The 20,596-nt window shown below is 45.1% G+C and overlaps 1 protein-coding gene across 2 annotated transcripts in view; it reads left to right on the top strand.

The window, feature by feature from the left end:
* The window catches only part of DTWD2 (DTW domain containing 2), a 157,689-nt gene that overhangs the window by 3,419 nt on the left and 133,674 nt on the right, over positions 1 to 20,596 (top strand). Inside the window, exon 1 of one of the 2 annotated variants that reach the window (XM_051844119.2) lies at positions 18,371 to 18,586. The exons of the other annotated variant lie outside the window; for it this stretch is intronic. Within the exon in view, the coding sequence (XP_051700079.2) occupies positions 18,573 to 18,586 (14 nt within the window). The 5' untranslated portion in view covers positions 18,371 to 18,572. Of the gene's footprint in view, positions 1 to 18,370; positions 18,587 to 20,596 lie in introns of those variants that run through there. 2 annotated transcript variants of the gene reach the window in all.

Genomic DNA, 20,596 nt, shown 5'->3' with positions numbered 1-20,596 from the left:
TAGATTCACTCCCCAATGGCCTTACCATCCAGAACTGAACGGGTCTGAAGCCAGGAGCTTCTTCCTTGTCTTCCCCGTGGGTGTAGGGGCCCAAGTGCTGCTTTCCTAGGTGCATTAGCAGGGAGCTGTGTCTGAAGTGGAGCAGCCAGGACTTGAACCAGCACCCATATAGGACTCCGCCGCCGCAGGCATGGGCCCCTTCTGTTGACTTTTTCCTCCATCTGTTGGCAGTATTCCACAGCTGAATGCTATGCTGACTTTAGAAACACTCTCGTTGGCCTTGCTTTGGTTTGTCTGACTTCTCTGCCCTCTATCTGTTGCCTGTTCTGTGCAGACTCCGATGTTGGGCTCTGGAGCATGACTGTAGGTTCTCCTCTAAGCCTGCATCCTATCTCTGGACATCTTGGCGACTTTTCAGCCTTCACCTACAGTCCTGGTTTTCTAACCCCGATCTTTCGGAGCACCACAGCTGTGCATTCGCTGAGCGAGCGTTTAGGGCCTGTTTAGCTAATTGCTGACGCAGTGGAGTCCACATCCCTGTGCGTGTCCATTCTCTTTCTGATGCAGATAATAAAACAGCAAACAAGCAGTTGTGCACGGTCATGCATTGCTTATTGGTATTAGCACTCTGCCGTTGTGTGAACAGCCTTGAGTGCACTTATTACCATAGGCCAGTCGTTTGATGTGGCCCTTTGAAGCAACCCAGAAGTGGTAAACTTGAAACATATGAGGCTGCTGCTTGCATGGCACAACACATGTGTTACAGTAAATTCTTTTTTACATACTTAGAAGACATATACCCTGATGATAAGAATATAGTAACTATATCAGTAACAGTCATTTATTATCAAGTATTTTGTTAAAGGTTTATTTATTTGAAAGGCAGAGTTAGAGAGAGAGAGAGAGAGAGAGGGAGGGAGAAAGAGAGAAATCTTCCATTCACTGGTTCATTCCCCAGATGGCTGCAAAGGTTGGGGCTGGGCTTGGTCAAAGCCAGGAGCCAAGAGCTTCATCCAGGTCTTCCACATAGGTGCAGCGGCCCAAGCACTTGGGCCTGTTCTGCTGCTTTCCCAGCTGAATCAGCAGGGAGATGGATTGGAAATGGAACAGCTGGGACTCCAACAGGTGCTCATATGGGGTGCCAGTGTGTGGGTGGTGGCAGTGTCTGCTATGCTACAACACTGCCCTTATTATCGGGTATTTGTGCTGTTTCTACTTGTGTTCAGTGGACTTTTATTGGATTGCCAATGCAGTAGGTTTGTTTAAACCACCTCGCCACACAGGTGTGAATACTGTGTTGACATTCCTAGGCGACAGGAAGTTTTCAGCCCTGTGGTGGTCTTAGGAGACCACCATCCTGTATATGGTCTGGCACCTGACTGTGATCACAGACCAAGGGAAAAAAGCACTCACGGAAAGGCGTGGGGTGCTGGGACATAACATAGCTAGACAGGTAAGGGACGATCTTGGGGAAGATGGTGCTTGCACTGAGATTTGAAAGATGAGGGGCAAAGCTGTCCAGGAGGGGAGCAGGACAGATGGGTGAACGTCTTCACCACTTGGGTACTGGGACACTTTGACCTTTTCCCAGGACTGGCTTTGCACCTCCGAGGAGATCTTGAATGGAAGGAAGTTTGTGTATTTCCTGGGTGCAGGGTTCTCATGTCCCTGGCTTGTGATGGTTCTGTCTATGATTTTTTTTGGTTTTAGGATAAGCTGTGCCTGGCGTTCAGCTGTTTGTTGTTTCCCTGTGTGCACATATGGGGTGGGTGTTGGTTGGCAGCAGCCAGCCCCAGCTGCAGGTCAGTGGCGCCATCTCCAGGATGAACAGCTGGTACAGCAGGGCATGCTGTGTGGGTAACTGATGTTCTGAAGTTTGGATGTGTGAAATGCACTTTTAACTTAGAGTGTGTTCATGGTGTGGTGTGTTTACTGGAACATAACCGTGTTGTAAGTTAAGGAGTGTCTGTATGCCAGAGTTGACACTCAGTAAACCTTTGAGGGGGTGGATAATTTGTGACTAGAAGGTACTGTGCATCTGAACAAATGTGTGAATACATTTCATTTAAACACATTTCCTGAAGGGGTTAGGAAAGTAACATTTAAAAATATTTGGCAGGGTCGGCACTGTGGCGTAGTAGGAAAAGCTGCTACCTGCAGTGCCGGCATCCCACATGGGCACTGGTTCTAGTCCTGGCTGCTCCATTTCCGATCCAGCTCTCTGCCGTGACCTGGGAAAGCAGTAGAAGATGGCTCAAGTCCTTGGGCCCCTGCACCTGCGTGGGAGACCTGGAAGAAGCTCCTGACTCCTGGCTTCGGATGGGCACAGCTCTGGCCATTGTGGCTCTCTGGAGAGTGAACCAGCAGATGGAAAACCCCCACCCCCACTTCTCTTTAATGCTGACTTTCAAATAAAATAAATACATATTTAAAAAAAATTTGGCAGGATCTCAGTAGAATGCTGAAAGAAGAGGTTTTTCAATGTCAATCCAAGGCTAAATGTTTGAGCTAGCTTTCTCATGAAGTTTCAGTCTTTAAATAGCCGACTGTAAGTGTTGTAATGAAATTTTTTTAAACGATTTATTTATTTGAAAGTCATAGTTACACAGAGAGAGAAGGAGAGGCAGAGAGAGGTTGAGAGAGAGAGAGAGAGAGAGGTCTTCCATCGCTGGTTCACTCCCCAATTGGCTGCAGCGGCTGGAGCTGCGCTGAACTGAAGCCAGCAGCCAGGAGCTTCCTACTGGTCTTCCCATGCGGGTGCTGGGGCTCAAGGACTTGGGCCACCTTCTACTGCTTTCCCAGGCAATAGCAGAGAGCTGGATTGGAAGTGGAGCAGCTGCGTCTCGAACCGGTGCCCATATGGGATTCTGGCACTGTAGACGGCGGCTTTACCTGCTACGCCACAGCTCCAGCCCTTAATAATTTAAATATTATTCTATGTAATATGTATTTATAATTTGATCTACCTTTTAAAAATAGAAATCATTTTGCTGGGGGTTAGCTTATTTTCAGTTATATTTAATCAGTACTTAAGGTTGATAATTCATTTCTAAATTTCTCCACTTTGTATTTCTAGTTATTGTACTACTTTTTTTTTTTTTTTTTAGCATTTATTTATTTATTTGAAAGGCAGAGTTACAGAGAGGCAGAGGCAGAGGCACAGAGAGAGAGAGAGGTCTTCCATTGGCTGGCTCGCTCCCCAAACGGCCACAAGGGCCAGAGCTTGGCAGATTCAAAGCTAGGAACCAGGAGCTTCTTCTGGGTCTCCCATGCAGGTGTGGAAGCCCAACAACTTGAGCCATCTTCCATACTTTCCCAGGCCATAGCAGAGAGCTGGATGGGAAGTGGAGCAGCTGGGACTCGAACTGGCACCCATATGGAATGCTGGCACTGCAGGCGGTGGCTTTATCTGCTAGTCCACTGATTTTGCTACTTTTTAAAAGCTCTTTTCTCCCTTTGGCATACTATGAATTTTATTTATTTTAACTGGTTCCATAATTATGTGGCATGTTTAGGTGTTTATTTCAATAATGTATATACTAATTGATGGTTCTTTATATTTTATTTTATTAGACTGTTTGCATTTTGCTGCTTCCCTGAGTAAACTTCTTCACATTTATGCTGTAATAATTTTTAAAAATGTGTCCTGCCGGCGCCGTGGCTCACTAGGCTAATCCTCCACCTAGTGGCGCCGGCACACCGGGTTCTAGTCCCGGTTGGGGTGCCGGATTCTGTCCCGGTTGCCCCTCTTCCAGGCCAGCTCTCTGCTGTGGCCAGGGAGTGCAGTGGAGGATGGCCCAAGTGCTTGGGCCCTGCACCCCATGGGAGACCAGGAAAAGCACCTGGCTCCTGGCTTCTGCCATCGGATCAGCGTGGTGCGCCGGCCGCAGCGCTCTGGCCGCGGCGGCCATTGAAGGGTGAACCAACGGCAAAAAAGGAAGACCTTTCTCTCTGTCTCTCTCTCTCACTGTCCACTCTGCCTGTCAAAAAATAAAAAAATAAAAAATAAAATAAAAAAAAAATGTGTCCTTAGTTGGCGCTGTGGCTTACTAGGCTAATCCTCCGCCTGCAGGGCCAGTACCCTGGGTTCTAGTCCTGGTTGGAGCGCCGGATTCTGTCCCGGTTGTTGCTCTTCCAGTCCAGTGCTTTGCTGTGGTCCAGGAAGGCAGTGGAGGATGGCCCAAGTGCTTGGGCCCTGCACCTACATGAGAGACCGGGATAAGCACCTGGCTCCTGGCTTCAGATCGGTGCAGCGTGCCAGCCGTAGTGGCCATTTGAGGGATGAACCAACGGAAGGAAGATCTTTCTCTCTCTCTCTCTCTCTCTCTCACTCTCACTCTCACTCTCACTGTCTAACTCTGCCTGTCAAAAGAAAAAAAAAGAAAAAAAAAGTGTCCTTAGATTTCAGTAATCAATAAATCACAACCGTTTGGCCATTTACTTGAACAATATTCATTCTTCTAAACACATTGCTATAATTGTCACAGCCTAGGGAGTTCCAGAAATTAACTTTGTTCATTCAGTTCTCAGCAGAATCATGCTCGTTAGAAATACAAAATAACTTAAATAGGAATGGAATATTTTATTTTTAAAAGATCCCAGACTCGTAATTTGTTATTGCGAGATATAGATTCTTTTTTTTTTTTTTTTTTTTTTTTTTTTTTTGACAGGCAGAGTGGACAGTGAGAGAGAGAGACAGAGAGAAAGGTCTTCCTTTGCCGTTGGTTCACCCTCCAATGGCCACCGCTGCCGGCGCGCTGCGGCCGGCATACCGCGCTGATCCGATGGCAGGAGCCAGGTACTTCTCCTGGTCTCCCATGCAGGAGCAGGGCCCAAGGACTTGGGCCATTCTCCACTGCACTCCCGGGCCACAGCAGAGAGCTGGCCTGGAAGAGGGGCAACCAGGACAGAGTCCGGCGCCCCGACCGGGACTAGAACCTGGTGTGCCGGCGCCGCAAGGCGGAGGATTAGCCTAGTGAGCCGCGGCACCGGCCGAGATACAGATTCTTTAAACCTGTTCTTTGTTTTGTGTATGTCTTGTTGATAAGACAGACCTGTTACGTCCAGTTACCTCTCCATTTCTCTGTTCTGTCCGGTCCTCCCCAGCAAATCCAGTTGGTGTTTTTTTCAGATCAAGACAACATCTGGTTGATTTTTCCCAAAGAAAATGTTATTAACACTATTTGAGGTGAAGTAAGACTTAAGGGTCACAGGGCGTGGTAGATGAAGAGCATATTTGTTGAATCTCTTGGTAAGATTCAGTTGTTCAACAAGTATTTTTGGAAAACCTGCGCCCCGCGTTGTCTTGGGTGGCGGAGTGTGAAGTGCAGAGGTGAATGGGGTAGGCCTCATCTCTTGTGGCTCAGGCAGCGGAGGAGAGGGTCGGTTTGGGAAGAGTCCTCAGGTGAGCAGCCTGATGACAGAGGCCATGCCTTCCGCTTCGCTGTCGTGAGCACACGCGCCTGTGTCATGCAGAACGTATTCATTTTTGAAGTTCTGTAGAAAACAAGAAAGGTCTTCTGAACTACTCAAGGTAAAAATATTTGTAAGGTAAACTTTCCTCTGTGTAAAACCACTTTGCTGATCAGTAACGTCGTCTTTAAGTCATATGGCGTCAGCGTGGGAAGTTTAGTGAGTTTCTGTATGTATTTGATATACTTTGGCAGTCTTTGAAATTAGGACATGATGGAAGCAGGAGTCGGAAGATAAGAGGATTTATGTTCACCAACTTATTAGACACTTAAATTGTGTCAGGAAATGAGTTGCTGTCTGGTGTTAGATTTCACCCTGTTGGCTTCTCTCACAGAGGGGTCTTCAACAGGATGTTCAAGGAACACATAAGAAGGTCACCTAACCCCAATGACCCCGATTATTTTGGGCCAGGGTGGAGAAAGGTCAGTGAAGCTTGGAAGCAACCTGTGAACTGACACTGAAGAACACAGTGGGACTGGGCTCTGATGGTTAGGGAAGAGACAGCGAGAGGCTGGGGAGGAAGACGTGTGTTCTTGGTGGAGGGCAGCATGCGTGGCGTGTACCTTGCGGAGCGCAGGGCGGCGCTGTGGGGCGGTGGGCTAAGGCTCCGCCTGTGGCACTGGAATCCCATATGGACGCCTGTGCCTGTCCCGCCAGCTGTCTTCCAGTCTACCTTTCTGCTTATGTCCCGGGAAAGCAGTAGAAGATGGCCCAAGTCCTTGGGCCCCTGCTCTCCCGTTGGAGACCTGGAAGAAGCTCCTGGCTCCTGGCTCTTGGCTTCAGATCGGCCCAGCTCTGGCTGTTGTGACCATTTGGGGAATGGACCAGCAGATGGAAGACCTATGTCTCTATCTCTGCCTCTCCCTCTCTCTGCAACTCTGCCCCTCAAATAAACAAACAAGTCCTTAAAAAAAAAAAAAAAAAAAAAAAAGGAATGCAGAGCTCAGAGGCCGGCAGAAGGGAGGGAGCAGAGGTGGGGCTGCTGAGGCTGGTGGAGGCTGCGTCCAGGGAGGCCTTGTAAGCCGTGGTGGGGCCCGGGCCTAATGCTGGAGAACCCACCAAGCCAGCCTTGAGGCATTTTTACATTTTCTGTGTATATTGCTATGAGCTTGAGGTTAAGAGTTAGAAACTATTTGCAGATCATTAGTAATAAGAATAATAAAATAATGTCTAAAAGGTATGTATCAAACTTTCAAAGCAGCAGCCAGGGAGTTTGCACACAGACTGGCTCAGACAGACCTGAAGCAGGTTTTTCTCTCCAAGGCCTTTTCCAGAGTACAAAGTTGTGAGGATTATAATAAACTACCCCTGTGTGTTTAACATCTGTTTATTAAGCACCAGTTATCTACTAGGTGCACTACAGGCCTAAGTATTTTTCTTTCTATTTATTTACTTGAAAGAGTTAACAGAAGGCCAGTGCCAAGGCTCACTAGGCTAATCCTCCGCCTGCGGAGCTGGCACCCTGGGTTCTAGTCCCGGTCGGGGCGCCGGATTCTGTCCTAGTTGCTCCTCTTCCAGGCCAGCTCTCTGCTGTGGCCTGGGAGTGCAGTAGAGGATGGCCCAAGTGCTTGGGCCGTGCACCCACATGGGAGACCAGGAGGAAGCGCCTGGTTCCTGGCTTCGGATTGGCGCGGCACCAGCCATGGCGGCCATTTGGGGGGTGAACCAACGGAAGGAAGACCTTTCTCTGTCTCTCTCTCTCTCTCTAACTCTGCCTGTCAAAAAAAAAAAAAAAAAAAAGTTAACACAGGGAGGGGGAGAGAGAGAGCTAAAGGTCTTCCATCTACTTGGTTCACTCCCCAAATGGCCACAATGGCTGGGGCGAGGCCAGGCTGAAGCCAGGAGCAGGAGCTGGCGTACTGGACTCCCATGTGGGTGGCAGGGGTACAGGCACTCAGGCCATATTCTGCTGCTTTGCCAGGCACATCAGCAGAGAGCCGGGTTAGAAGTGGAGCAGCGGAACTCAAGCGGGTGCTCATGTGGGCTGCTGGCGTTGCGGGTTGCGTCTTCACCGTCTGTGCCACAGTGGCGACTCTGGCCTAGTTATTTTATAAATGTATTTTGCTAATTTCTTCTAACAACTTTCTAGAAGTGATGATACTCTTCACTTTTGAATAACGAGGATGTGGAAGTCATGGGCGAGTGCAGAGGTGGGTCTTCAGTCCAGCCCACTTGGCTCCGGAGCGTCTGCTCCCTGCTGAAGAAGGCTTAGGACTGTGTGCTGTGGGTTAGTCACCAGCTGGGGTGCAGTCCCCAAGGCTGCAAGGGAAGCTCTGGCTTTCTATTGTCAAAGTTAGCGATAGTGTTTTCCGCAGCGTGTTTGTGCCACGCATCTTCACCTCTCTTGCTGTTTAAGCAGGGCTATGTTCTGGAGAAGGAAGTGATGGGGATGAAGTCATTGGAGACCTAGGGAGAGGGAGTGGGTAAGGAAGCAGTGTTCAGAATGTAGGAGTCGCAAACACAGGTTTTGTTCTGAACTGTATTTACCGGCTTTTAAATTGGTTGCTAACAATTGGAGACCACCACTTGTATATAAAAGCCCGGACTCCTGGCTTCTGTGAGAGTGGAAACATCTGGCTGCTCAGGGCGAGGCTTCCTGAGCAGTGGCCGCTGGGCTGGGTGTTGGCTGTACTCTGTGTACGGTGGATGTGATCGTCCAGGGACTGTGGCTCCCAGTCATCCTGCTTAACTCATGTGTGCTTTGATCCTGGGTCTGTCTCACTCACATCCCTGTGGTTGGTGTGACTGAGCAGCGGGTGGAATCACTTGGCAGGTTTGATAGGAGAAAGTGAAAAATGGTAATTCTGAATGAACATAGTTTAGAATGATTGAAACTGTAGAATTAGTATCAACAATTATAAAGCCACCTACTATGGTAAATATAAAATCAAGTTGATTTTGGTAATTTTTAGGGTAAGAATTTAGGTATTCTGAAAGTTTAACTTTTTGTACGTATCAAACATCATATTCCCAAAAGAAAATTCTTAAGCTAATTTGTTCTTTCCTGTTGGTAAAGAAAATATATTATTCTTTGAAGTAGTTCATTCATAATATATGTGGGAAGCTAACTGATTTACAAATTACTGTGCAGGCTAATTGTATGTTCAAAGATGAGCAAAGATGATATATGTCAAGAGGGAATTTTTTCCCTTAATCTTAATGAAGTCTCCAAAGAGGAGTGACCAATTTTGAAAACCACGTTAGAGCTTTCTAAATGTTTGATTTATTCCCCCCCAAATAAGAATTATGTTATTACCTCTGATGGATAGTTTTCTTCAAAGAGCATCAAAGCACATTAATTCCTTAAGTTCATTTGCCCCAAATTAATAATTCATAGTTATATTACTGCTTATGTAGTTAGAGAATATAGTCAGAAATAGTCTAGTTTAAAATTTGGTATCATTTAAAAAGTTACAAAGTGCTTTTACATGCACATTTTAATTTAATACGCAAGACAACCTTGTGATTTAAATAGTGTTATTCCCTCTACAGATCGTCAAAGTTGGTGACTGGTAGGCAGAGCTGCTTTGGTTCTCAGGTGTACTGGGCCTCCATATAAGAAGAAAGTACACCTGTTGAACAGACTGCCTGCCTTTGTTTTCCCACTGTGTGTACGAAGTGTTTTCAGTGAGGTGTTTCTTTGCTTTCTTCTGATCCATAGATGGTCAAGTTTTAATGAAAAAGATTTTAATTATTTATTTGAAAGGCAGAGTTACAGATAGAGTGGAAGAGAGACAAAGAGAGATCTTCCATCTGGTTCACTCCCCAAAAGGCTGTGACAGTCGGGCTGGGCCAGACTGAAGCCCGGAGCTTGGAAACTCCATACTTGTCTCCCACATGGATGTCTGGGACCCGAGAGTACGTGAGCTGTCTTCTCCTGTTTTCCCGGGTGCATTAGCAGGGAGCTTGATAGGAAGTGGAGCAGCTGGAATTCAAACTGGTGCCCAAATGGGATGCTGATGTTGCAGGCTTAAACCTGCTGCATCACAGTGCCAACTTCAGTGTTTTTTGAAAGCTTTTATTTAGTAAACACAGATTTTGTAGGTACAGCTATAGGAATATAGTGGTTCTTCCCCCCATACCTGCCCTCGCACCCCTACTCCTGTCCTACCTCCTACTCCTCTCCCATCCCATTCTTCATTAAGATTCACTTTTAATTATCTTTATATACAGAAGATCAGCTCTGTACTTAGTAAAGATTTCAACAATTTGTACCCACACAGATACACAAAGTATAAAGTACTGTTTGAAGACCAGTTTTACCATTAATTCTCATAGTACAACTCATCAAAGACAGAGGTCCTACAAAGGGAGCAAGTGCACAGTGACTCCTGTTGTTGATTTAACAATTGACACTCTTATTTATGACGTCAGTAATCACCCGACGCCCTTGTCATGGGCTGCTAAGGCTGTGGAAGCTTTTCGAGTCCACAAACTCTGTCAGTATTTATAGACAGGGCTGTAAGCAGAGTGGAAGTTCTCTTCTCCCTTCAGAGAAAAGTACCTCCTTCTTTGATGGCCCCTTCTTTCCACTGGGATCTCGCATAGCTCCTTCATGTAGACCATTTTTTGCCACACTGTCTTGGCTTTCCATGCCTGAAATGCTCCCGTGGGCTTTTTAGCCAGATCCGAATGCCTTAAAAACCTCAAATTTTGTCCTTTTTAAAGTCAAGGTCAAGCCTGTGTCTCTCGAATTCTTTCTCTGCCCATGATCAGATTCTGTTGGTGCCTCCTTACTTTTCTTTTGGAAGACAGATTTGAAGACATTAGTCATAGTAATTTCTGTTTTTTTTTTTTTATTTTTTATTTTTTATTTGACGGTAGAGTTATAGACAGTGAGAGAGACAGAGAGAAAGGTCTTCCTTCTGTTGGTTCACTCCCCAAATGGCCGCTATGGCTGGCGCTGTGCCGATCCGAAGCCAGGAGCCAGGTGCTTCTCCTGGTCTTCCATGCAGGTGTGGTGGCCCAAGCACTTGGGCCATCCTCCACTGCACTCCCAGGCCACAGCAGAGAGCTGTCCTGGAAGAGGAGCAACTGGGACTAGAACCCGGTGTCCATAAGGGATACCAGCGCCACAGGTGGAGGATTAACCAAGTGAGCCACGGTGCCGGCCCGTAATTTCTGTTTTCTCAGTTAAGTTTTTGTTAGTGTGCTTGCTTGCTTTTGTTTTTCTGGTTTGAAGTCTAGTGGGGCGAAGAGGGAGCAGTGAAGCAAAGTTCTAGGACCCCTCAAGGAGAAGCCATGAAAACAAGGTGCAGGAAGCCTGTTGGTCTCACAGAGGTTAGAGGGGTTGCCCTGATAGGAGTGCTGTGGTCTGGGGGCCAGCGGTGTGGACCAGAATCCCATGTCACCGTGCTGGTGTGTGTCCCAGCTGCTCTGCTTCTGATCCAGCTCCCTGCTAATGTTCTGGGGGAGGCAGTGGACGACGGCCCAAGTAATTGGACCGCTGCTACTTATGTGGGATACCAGGATGAAGTTCCTGACTCCTTGTTTCAGCCTGGGCCAGCTCTGGCCGCGGTGGCCATTGGAGTGAAATAGCAGATGGAAGATCTCTTTCTCTCTTTCCCTCCCTTCCCTTCCGTGTCACTCTCTGTCTCTCTGCCTTATAAAAAATCAACCAAATAAATAAATAAATCTTAGAGATGCTCTGATCTGTTTATGTAGACAAGTTATATGACAGGATAATCTTTTTTCCCCCCTAAATTATGGTAAATAAATATAGCATTTATCATATTAACCATTTGGTAAGTGTGCAGTTTGTGACATTAAACAGTAGTATTATGTAGCTAGCATCACTGTCTGTACCCAAAACTTTTTACCATTCCCATGTAAACTCTGCCCCATGACACAGTAACTTCTTATTCCCCATTTCCTCATCTTCTGGCAACCTCTGTCTCACTTTCAGTTTCTATGAATTTACCTGTTTCAGATACCCCATGTAAGTGCAGTCATACAATATTTGTCCATTTGTTGGTCTGACTGAGTAGTGAGGTCATTGCTTGGCAAGTTTGGTACTAAAAAAGTGAAAAATGCTAATTGCCACGGTAAGCAGTTTAGAATAATTAGAGTTGTTGAATTGGTATCAGCACTCAGAATTAGAAAACAAACTATTTTGGTGAGTATAAATCAAGTAGATTATTGGTAGTAAGTTTTATAGTAAAAATTTAGGTATTCTGAAACTTAAAATATTTTTAAAAGATTGTTTGAAAGAGTTACAGAGAGAGAGAGAGAGAGAGAGAGAGAGAGATCTTCCATGCGCTTGTTCACTCCCCGGATGGCTGCAGTGGTTGCACTGAGCCAGGCTGAAACCAGGAGCTAGAAGCTTCGTCCATGTCTCATGTGGTTGGCGGGGCTCCAACACTTGGGCCATCGTTGGCTACTCTTCCCAGGCCATTAGCATGGAGTTGGATTGCAAATGGAGCAGCCAGGACCCAAACCTGGGGTCCATATGGGATGACAGAATCACAGGCAGTGTCTTTACCTGCTTCACCAAAATGCTGGCCCTGACTTTACCTTTTTGTATGTATCAGAGGTATCACGTTCCCATGAGAAAATTACGAATTACTGTTTTTTTTTTTCCCTAGTAGAATAAAAATATGTGTATTCTTCGAAGTGTTTCATTCATAATACATGTGGAAAACTAACTGACATATCCCTGTGCAAGCTCATTGGCGTATTTTATTCAACATAAGGTTTTCAAAGTCCATCCCTATTGTAGCATGTGTCAGAACTGCATTCTTTAATGCCTGAATGGTGTGTTTACTACGGCTCTTGTGACTAATGGGCTGTGAACGCTGGTGTGCAGATATCTGTTCTGGATCCCACATTCATTTCCCTTGAATGTGTTCCTGGGAGTGGAATTGCTGTATCACATGTTGACTGTGTTTAACTTTTTGAGGAATTGTCAAATTGTTTTCCATAGTAGGTGTGCCATTTTACATTCTCAACAGCAATTATGAGGTATTTTGTTCGTTTGCATCCTTGCCAACTCTTATAATTATTCTTTTTTTTTCTTTTTAAATTATAGCCATCGCGACTCACTAGGCTAATCCTCCGCCTACGGCGTCGGCACTCCAGGTTCTAGTCCCGGTTGGGGCTCGGTTCTGTCCCGGTTGCTCCTCTTCCAGTCCGGCTCTCTGCTGTGGCCCGGGAAGGCAGTGGAGGATGGCCCAAGTGCTTGGGCCCTGCACCCGCATGGGAGACCAGGAGAAGCACCTGGCTCCTGGCTTTGGATTGGTGTAGCACACCAGCTGTAGTGGCCATTTGTGCGGTGAACCAACGGAAGGAAGACCTTTCTCTCTGTCTCTCTCTCTCTCTCTAACTCTGCCTGTCAAAAAAAAAAAGAATTTTTTTTTAAAATATTATAGCCATCCTCGTAGGTGTGAAATGGTGACTCATTGTGGTTTTGACTTGCATTTTCCTAAAGACTAATGATGCTAAACATCTTTTTATGTGCTTCTTGTCCATTTGCTAATCTTTTTTGAAGTAGTTTCCATTTAAGACCTTTCGGCAGACTGATTGAATGAAAGGTTCCAAAGTTAGACTGCCTGGGTTTATGCACTGTCTTTAGGACCTGCAGCAGTTACTGAACATCTGTGAACTGAATTTCACCAACTGTAAAACAGATAATAATAGGTGTCTACCTCACAGTGTTCTTAAGAGGATCAAGTAACCTAATATGGGTAAGTTCTTAGAACTTGGTATAATAAATGCTCAATAAAAGTTAGCTGGATTTATTTTTAGGAACCTCAGAATGGCTTTCCATGGTTTATGAAATAAATAAATTCTAGTTAATATAGAAAGCTTGCTTTTTTTGAGCTTCAGACATTTTTATTGTAGTTATATTTATATTTAAAATTTTAGAAATTATACTACTAGAGCATATACTAAGACATTGTTCTATGGTATAATAGCTGTGAAAGTTTTACCAGCTTTTTCACTAGTCAACTGTGTGACATTGGGCAAGGCACTTGAATTCCTTTTGTTATCTGTATCAGGAATATAACGTGATCAAATGTTAATATGCATGAAAACCATTAGTATGGGAAGTATAATTAACTTATGCAAGGTAACGATTAATATTTATCTTTAGGAGCTTTCATTTGATCTTGTAAATAAACTTACCTCATTATAATTGCTCTTGGGGTGAATGTCATGGCACTGTCTTCAGAGTCAGCTTAATGAGATCTTGTGGTATTTAAGTGCAGCTTCGCCCTGCCATAGGAGAGTGATTTCTTTCCTGAATCACTCACTCTGCACTCACCCTTTGTAGGGTGAATTCTTTTTTTTTTTTTTTTTTTTTTTTTTTTTGACAGGCAGAGTGGACAGTGAGAGAGACAGAGAGGAGAAAGGTCTTCCTTTTTTGCCATTGGTTCACCTTCCAGTGGCCGCCGCGGCTGGTGCGCTGTGGCCGGTGCACCGCGCTGATCCGATGGCAAGAGCCAGGTACTTATCCTGGTCTCCCATGGGGTGCAGAGCCCAAGCACTTGGGCCATCCTCCACTGCACTCCCTGGCCACAGCAGAGAGCTGGCCTGGAAGAGGGGCAACCGGGACAGAATCTGGCGCCCTGACGGGGACTAGAACCCGGTGTGCCTGCGCCACAAGGCGGAGGATTAGCCTAGTGAGCTGCGGCGTCGGCCTAGCATACTATATTAGTACATCTTATTCTTGGTGAGATTAATCCTGATCATTTGGTGAAAGTTTCCCCTTTGCAATTGATAAATATCTTGGGAGACGTTACTTTGAGACTTCGCACATTTTCTGTTTCTCCCTAAGTTCTTGGCCGCTAGTTTTTATATTGATTGGTGGATCTTGCCTGCAACAGCTATTGTTATGGTTTTCTAATAGTGATTTTTTGTTTCCCTCATTCTTTCCATACTAATTGATTGGAATTTTTCTAAATGGAAGAGCTACTTCTTCTCCACATTTATTTATTTATTCAATTTTTTACTTATATCTATAAGCAATTATTTTTTTTTAAATTTTAATTTAATAAATATAAATTTTGAAACCGCAACTTTTGGATTATAGCGGCTTTTCTCCCCCATAACCTTCCTCTCTCCCACAACCATTCCATCTCCCACTCCCTCTCCCATCCCATTCTTCATCAAAATTCATTTTCAATTATCTATTTATAGAAGATCAACTTGGTATATATTAAGATTTCAACAGTTTGCAACCACACAGATACACAAAGTATAAAGTACTGTTTGAATACTAGTTATACTGTTAATTTGCATGGTACAGCACATTAAGGACAGAGATCCTACATGGGGAGCAAGTGTACAGTGACTCCTGTTGATTTAACATATAAGGAATTATTGATATTTTATTAATGGACTATAATTCATCTTTTGCTCAAATTATTATGTTGGACCATTGGAAGCTCTTTTTTTTAAAAAAAGATTTATTTTACTTATTTAAAAGACAGAGTTACAGAGAGAGGTAGAGACATAGAGAGAGTGTTCTTCCATCTGCTGGTTCACTCCCCAAATGGCTGCAATGGCCGGCGCTGCGCCTATCTGAAGCCAGGAGCCAGGAGCTTCTTCCGCGTCTCCCACGTGGGTGCAGGGGCCCAAGGACTTGGGCCATCTTCTACTGCTTTCCCAGGCCATAGCAGAGAGCTGGATCGGAAGAGGAGCAGCCTGGACTAGAACCAGCACCCACAGGGGATGCCGGCGCTTCAGGCCAGGGCGTTAACCCACTGTCCCACAGCACTGGCCCCTGGAAGCTCTTTGAAGCTGAGCCCTAGACGCTTCTGACATGGTAATCCTTTTTAGAATTTTCTGGCACTTTAAGATGGAACAGCCTGATTTTACACTTTCCCTGACCCAATGCTAGAATTGGCCACTTTTATAAGGAGCCAGGATCTGGATGCTAGGTGGTGGTATTGTTGTGAGGTGTCCATCCTATCAGTGGACAGAGCTCACATATTTGTGTGGACACACTGATCCATGCTTATAACTATATCTGTATTTAGTTCTGATTCTCTCTTTATGTGTGTGTGAACTAAGAAATCCTAAGTTCCATCTAATATCACTTCCTTTCTTTACTTGTAATTTGTTGCTTTAACAGTGAGAAAGGAAACTCTTTATCTGTAACATATATACTTAGTTGTTCAACCATAGTATATATACAGAGGTGTTTCAAAATTGCTAATCCACACCCCTGTTACATATTGATTTTTATTTTGTAATTCTGGAGAACTATTAAGGAAAACAGCATACTAGGAGATAGATTCTAATGGTGATTACTTCTATTTAATTAAGTTTGGTATAGCTCCTGGTCAACTTTGCCTTCCACAATTATTTTTGACTTTGTCTTACATAATATAGTACTAAAAGGATAAGACTGGCATTGTAGTATGTTACCAGCTAATTTGCCTGAGTATGATCATAAGAAAATGTTAAACATCTTTTTGGTGAGAAGGTTTGGAACTCACAGATTGTTGGAGAAGCATTTAGTTGGCATCCAGTTAATGCTTCTTAAATTTTTGTTTTATAAGAAGAGGTGTATGCTGAGTAGAAGAAAGTCACACATTACAAAAATATGTAAAGGCACATATGGAAATCCCTTATAAGCCCTCATGACAGCTACCACCCACCCACATATACCAGATAACTGTCCTTTTTTTAAAAAAAAAAAAAAGATTTGTTTATTTGAAAGGTGGAACGTCAGAGAGAAAGGGAGGCACAGAGAGAGAAAGAACCTACATTTACTGGTTCATTCTCCAAATTGCCGTGACAGTCAAGGCTGGACCAGGCCAAAGCCAAGAGCTGGAAGCTCCATCCTGGACTCCCATGTGGGTGGCAGGGACCCAAGCACTTGGGCCACCTTTTTCTGCTTTCCCAGGTGCACTGGTAGGAAGCTGGATTTGAAGCAGAGGAGCTGACACGTGATCTGGCACTCTGACATGGGTTTCCAGCATCACAAGCAGTGGCTTAACCTGCTGTATTACAGCATCAGCCTCATATACATTGCTTTTTAAACTTGAACATTTTATAGTCCTGTTTTGAGGTTTGCTCTTGTAAATTTGCCAGAATGGTAGAGAAAATAGCTAAATCCCACTATTTGGGAAATCGTTAGAGATGTCAGGAGACATTGGGGATTTTGATAGTACTAGCATAGGATTAAGATTTCTGGCCAGGGTACCAAGGAATGCCAGTGACTGCCCCCACACAGTAGCTGACATCTCTTTGTTTCCCGGGAGGTGACCTAGTATGTGTAACGCACAGTGGAGGGTGAGGAACAAGGTGTTGGGAAATTACCATTTCTGGGTCTTCTGTAACTTTGCTAGTGCTGCCATTAGAAATGACTGCAAGTCAGTGGCTGAAACACCAGAAATTTAATCTCTCGCAGTTCTGGAGGTCAGTAACCCAAAACCAAGCATCAGTAGGGCTGATTTCCTGAGGAATCTCAGAGGAAGAATCAGTTCCAGCCTTTGTTAACTTCTGTTGAGTGCTGGTTGCTCTCGATGCGTAGACTTCCATTCCAAGCTGTGTCTCTGTCTTCACATGGCCTTCCCCTCTGTCAGAAGTCTCCTCCTTCTCCCCCTTCCTACACAGATAGCAGTCATTGGATAGAAATCACTCTCAATTCAGATGATCTCATCCTAACAACCTTAACTTGATCATATCTGCAAAGACGTGCTTTCCAAATAAGGTCATAGGTACAGTTATGACCTCTCTGAGTGACATTTTTTTTTTTTTTTGACAGGCAGAGTTAGAGAGACAGAAAGGTCTTCCTTCCGTTGGTTCACCCCCTAAATGGCCACTATGGCTGGCGCGCTGTGCCGATCCGAAGCCAGGAGCCAGGTGCTTCCTCCTGGTCTCCCATGTGGGTGCAAGGCCCAAGCACCTGGGCCATCTTCCACTGCCTTCCCAGGTCACAGCAGAGAGCTGGACTGGAGGAGGAGCAACCGGGACAGAATCCGGTGCCCCAACTAGAACTAGAACTAGAACCCGGGATTCTGGCACCGCAGGCGGAGGATTAGCCTAGTGAGCAATGGTGCCAGTCTAGGTGACATTTTTAAAAAAGAAATATTTATTCAAAAGGCAGAGTTATATGTAGAGAGGGAGAGGGAGGGAGGGAGGGAGAAAGTGAGAGAGAGAGAGAGAAAGATTGATCGATCATCTGTCTGCTGGGTCACTCTCCAAGTGGCTGCACTGGTCAGGGCTGGCCCACGCTGAAGCCAGGAGCCTGGAACTCCCTCCAGGTCTCCCACTTGGGTGGTAGGGGCCCAAGTACTTGGACCATCCTCCACTGCTTTCCCAGGTGCATTAACAGCGAGCTGGGTTGAAAGTGGATCAGCCAGGACTCAAACTTGTGCTCAAATGGGATGCTGGTGATGCAGGTGACACTGTTGAACCCACTGTAGTCTCTAACACTTGTACATATCTCTGTGCTCAGAGTTCAAGGTCTTGACTGTTCTTTCCTGGACTCTCTCTTGGTTGTGTTTGTTTTGAGCATTATGTGTTTGTATTAAGCAACTTTGAGAAGTGATACCTTTATCCCAGCAGAGAGCAGACTTGCTAACTACTTCCTATATAGGCAGTGATTTCCCATGCACATTGTTTCTGTCCTGTTACACAATCCACTGATAGTCTGCTGGGCTGCTTGTAGATCAGGGGAGAACTGATGTAGACATTTGGGCAGCTTATTGGTAACATGAATAATAAAGTACTTTGCCTTTAATCTTCTGCTAACATCCATGAAACAAATTAGTGTATTACCTGCTGATGGGATAGCATAAAATATCAGACCCCGACACAAGGTGCTGTGTTGTTGGTGTGGCTTGGGCCTGTAATTCTCATGCAGAGCTTTCTAGAAAGCTGGTTCAGAGCATGCCATCTAGCCTCGATTGCTTAAGTGAGGACATTTCCTTCTTATCATGTCCAGATGTTACCAGCAAAGATCTCAGAGATCGTCCCTGAGCCCAGAATGAAAAAGTGTGAGGGCACTGTCAGGGCTGTTCCCAGGATCATCTCGTCATCTGAAGGGAACAAGTAGAACACAGGAGGCCTCTCTTCATATTGGATCTGTCACCACTGATTACTTCAGCCTCTAGCAAGTGTAGCCCAGTCTGTGTTATGGAATCTGGATGGCCTTGACCAGGTCAGTATGCCTCTTCTTGCGGAGGAAGCAGACAGCGTGGCTTTTAGTCTGAATGGTGCCGTTTGTCACTCTGGCCTTATACAAAGCATGATTTGGAAGCAGTCTCGTTCTGCCGTCACATCTCACTACTGAGTAAACACATCTCAGATGTTTTATTCTGGAAACGTTTGTTATATGTCTCCTTTTAGCAAGCAGTGTACTGGAGATATTAAAAATGAATGAAACTTGGCAGTTACCACGAAGAATTTTAAGTGGAGAAACACACATAAGCCAGTAATTGCAATATAACATGAATAATATGGTTTGGGAGCACAGAGTTGGGGGGCCCACTGCTTGGTGCATCACAGGGGAGGTGGTACTTAAACTGTTCTTACCTGGTTTGTCTCACACCATTGCTCTGCCATGAGATTTTAGTCCTATACTAATTGAAGTAGTTTTCCAACCTCTATTTTGTCATCCATCCAATTCCCTTTCAACAAAGTGCATTATAAACATCTGGTCCTTCTCATTTGATTCCTTTCCTGGACACCTTCCATGCTTGTATTTTTGATAAAGAAAGGAGTGCAGACTCTTGACAGCACCCGAAGTCCTCCCGGTCAGTATTTGGCTCACCTGTTCCTTTACTTTGCAGATCCCCGTCTCCAGCTGTTCCAGGCTGCTCCCTGAAAACACATGGAGTTTATGTTTGGCTCTGTGGCTGTGTTCTGTTGTTATTGTTATTATTTAAAAAGATTTACTTACTTGAAAGAGTTATGGAGAGAAAAGAGAGAGAGAGACAGAGAGAGAGAAAGAGAGAGAGGGATATCTTTCATCCACTGGTTCACTTCCCCAGTGGCTGCAACCACTAGGGTGGGCCAGGCAGAAGCCAAGAGCCAGGAACTCTGTCCCATGTGGGTGGTAAGAGCCCAAACACTTGGACCATCTTCTACTGCTTTCCCAGGTGCCTTAGCGGGAAGCTGGATTGCAAGTAGGGCCAGCTGGATCTTGAACTGCTGCCCATGTGGCATGCTGGCGTCGCAGGCTGTAGCCTAACCTGCTGCACCACATGCTGGCCCCATGTGTTCTGTTCTAAGACAAGCCTTTCACTTGTCTCTGCTGTTTGAGATTGTACACTTTTTTTTTTTTTTTAAGACTTATTTATTTGTTTCAAAGGCTGAGCTACAGAGAGGCAGAGTCAGAGAAAGAGAGGTCTTTGATCTGCTGGTTCACTCCCCGGATGGCTGCAATGGCTGGAGCTGTGCTGATCTGAAGCCAGGAGCCAGGAGCTTCCTCTGGTTCTCCCATGCAGGTGCAGGGACCAAGGAGTTGAGCCATCCTCTGCTGCTTTCCGAGGCCGTAGTAGAGAGCTGGATTAGAAGTAGAGCAGCTGGGACTGAAACTGGCACCTTATGGGATGGCAGCACTACAGCTGGCGGCTTTACTTGCTACGCCACAGTGCCCTGAAATCCTACACTCTTTCAAGGTCTACCCCAAATACCATGTTTTGCATGAAGCCATTTCTTGTCCATCTAGCTCTCTTTCAAGTTTGACTCCTGCCTGTCAGTTTTCTTTAATATTTTGTTAGCTTTCTATGGTTGGCTGCCTCATATTTCTTCTGGTATCAGTAACTCCATACCCTTAGTTTCTTTTAGCTGTTTTATACTGTAAAATTTTGTGAATGGTTTGGCATTGACCTCTTCTGGTCACAGAAGGTGTGTTCATCCTCAGATGTTTTAATTTTAGTGCTAGGCCTTCTGGGGCCTACGACAACTACTTGGAATTATGCATCAAAACTTCACTGGACAGTGAACGCTTAAGTGGAATCAATTATATATTGATTAACTGTACTTTTTTAAAGAAAAATTTAATTTATTTGCAAGGTGGGGAAAGAGCGGGAGAGAAAGATATCTTCCCTCTGATATTTCACTCCCCAAATACCTACAACACCCATGGCTAGGCTAGACCAAAGCCAAAGTTGGGAGCCTGGAACTGTATCTAGGACTCTGATGTTGGTGGCAGAGACAAATGTAC

This window comes from Oryctolagus cuniculus, chromosome 6 (assembly GCF_964237555.1).
Source record: "Oryctolagus cuniculus chromosome 6, mOryCun1.1, whole genome shotgun sequence".
Classification (NCBI taxonomy): domain Eukaryota; kingdom Metazoa; phylum Chordata; class Mammalia; order Lagomorpha; family Leporidae; genus Oryctolagus; species Oryctolagus cuniculus.
Note: the sequence above shows the minus strand (reverse complement) of the source record. Positions and strands in the feature narration are given on the sequence as shown.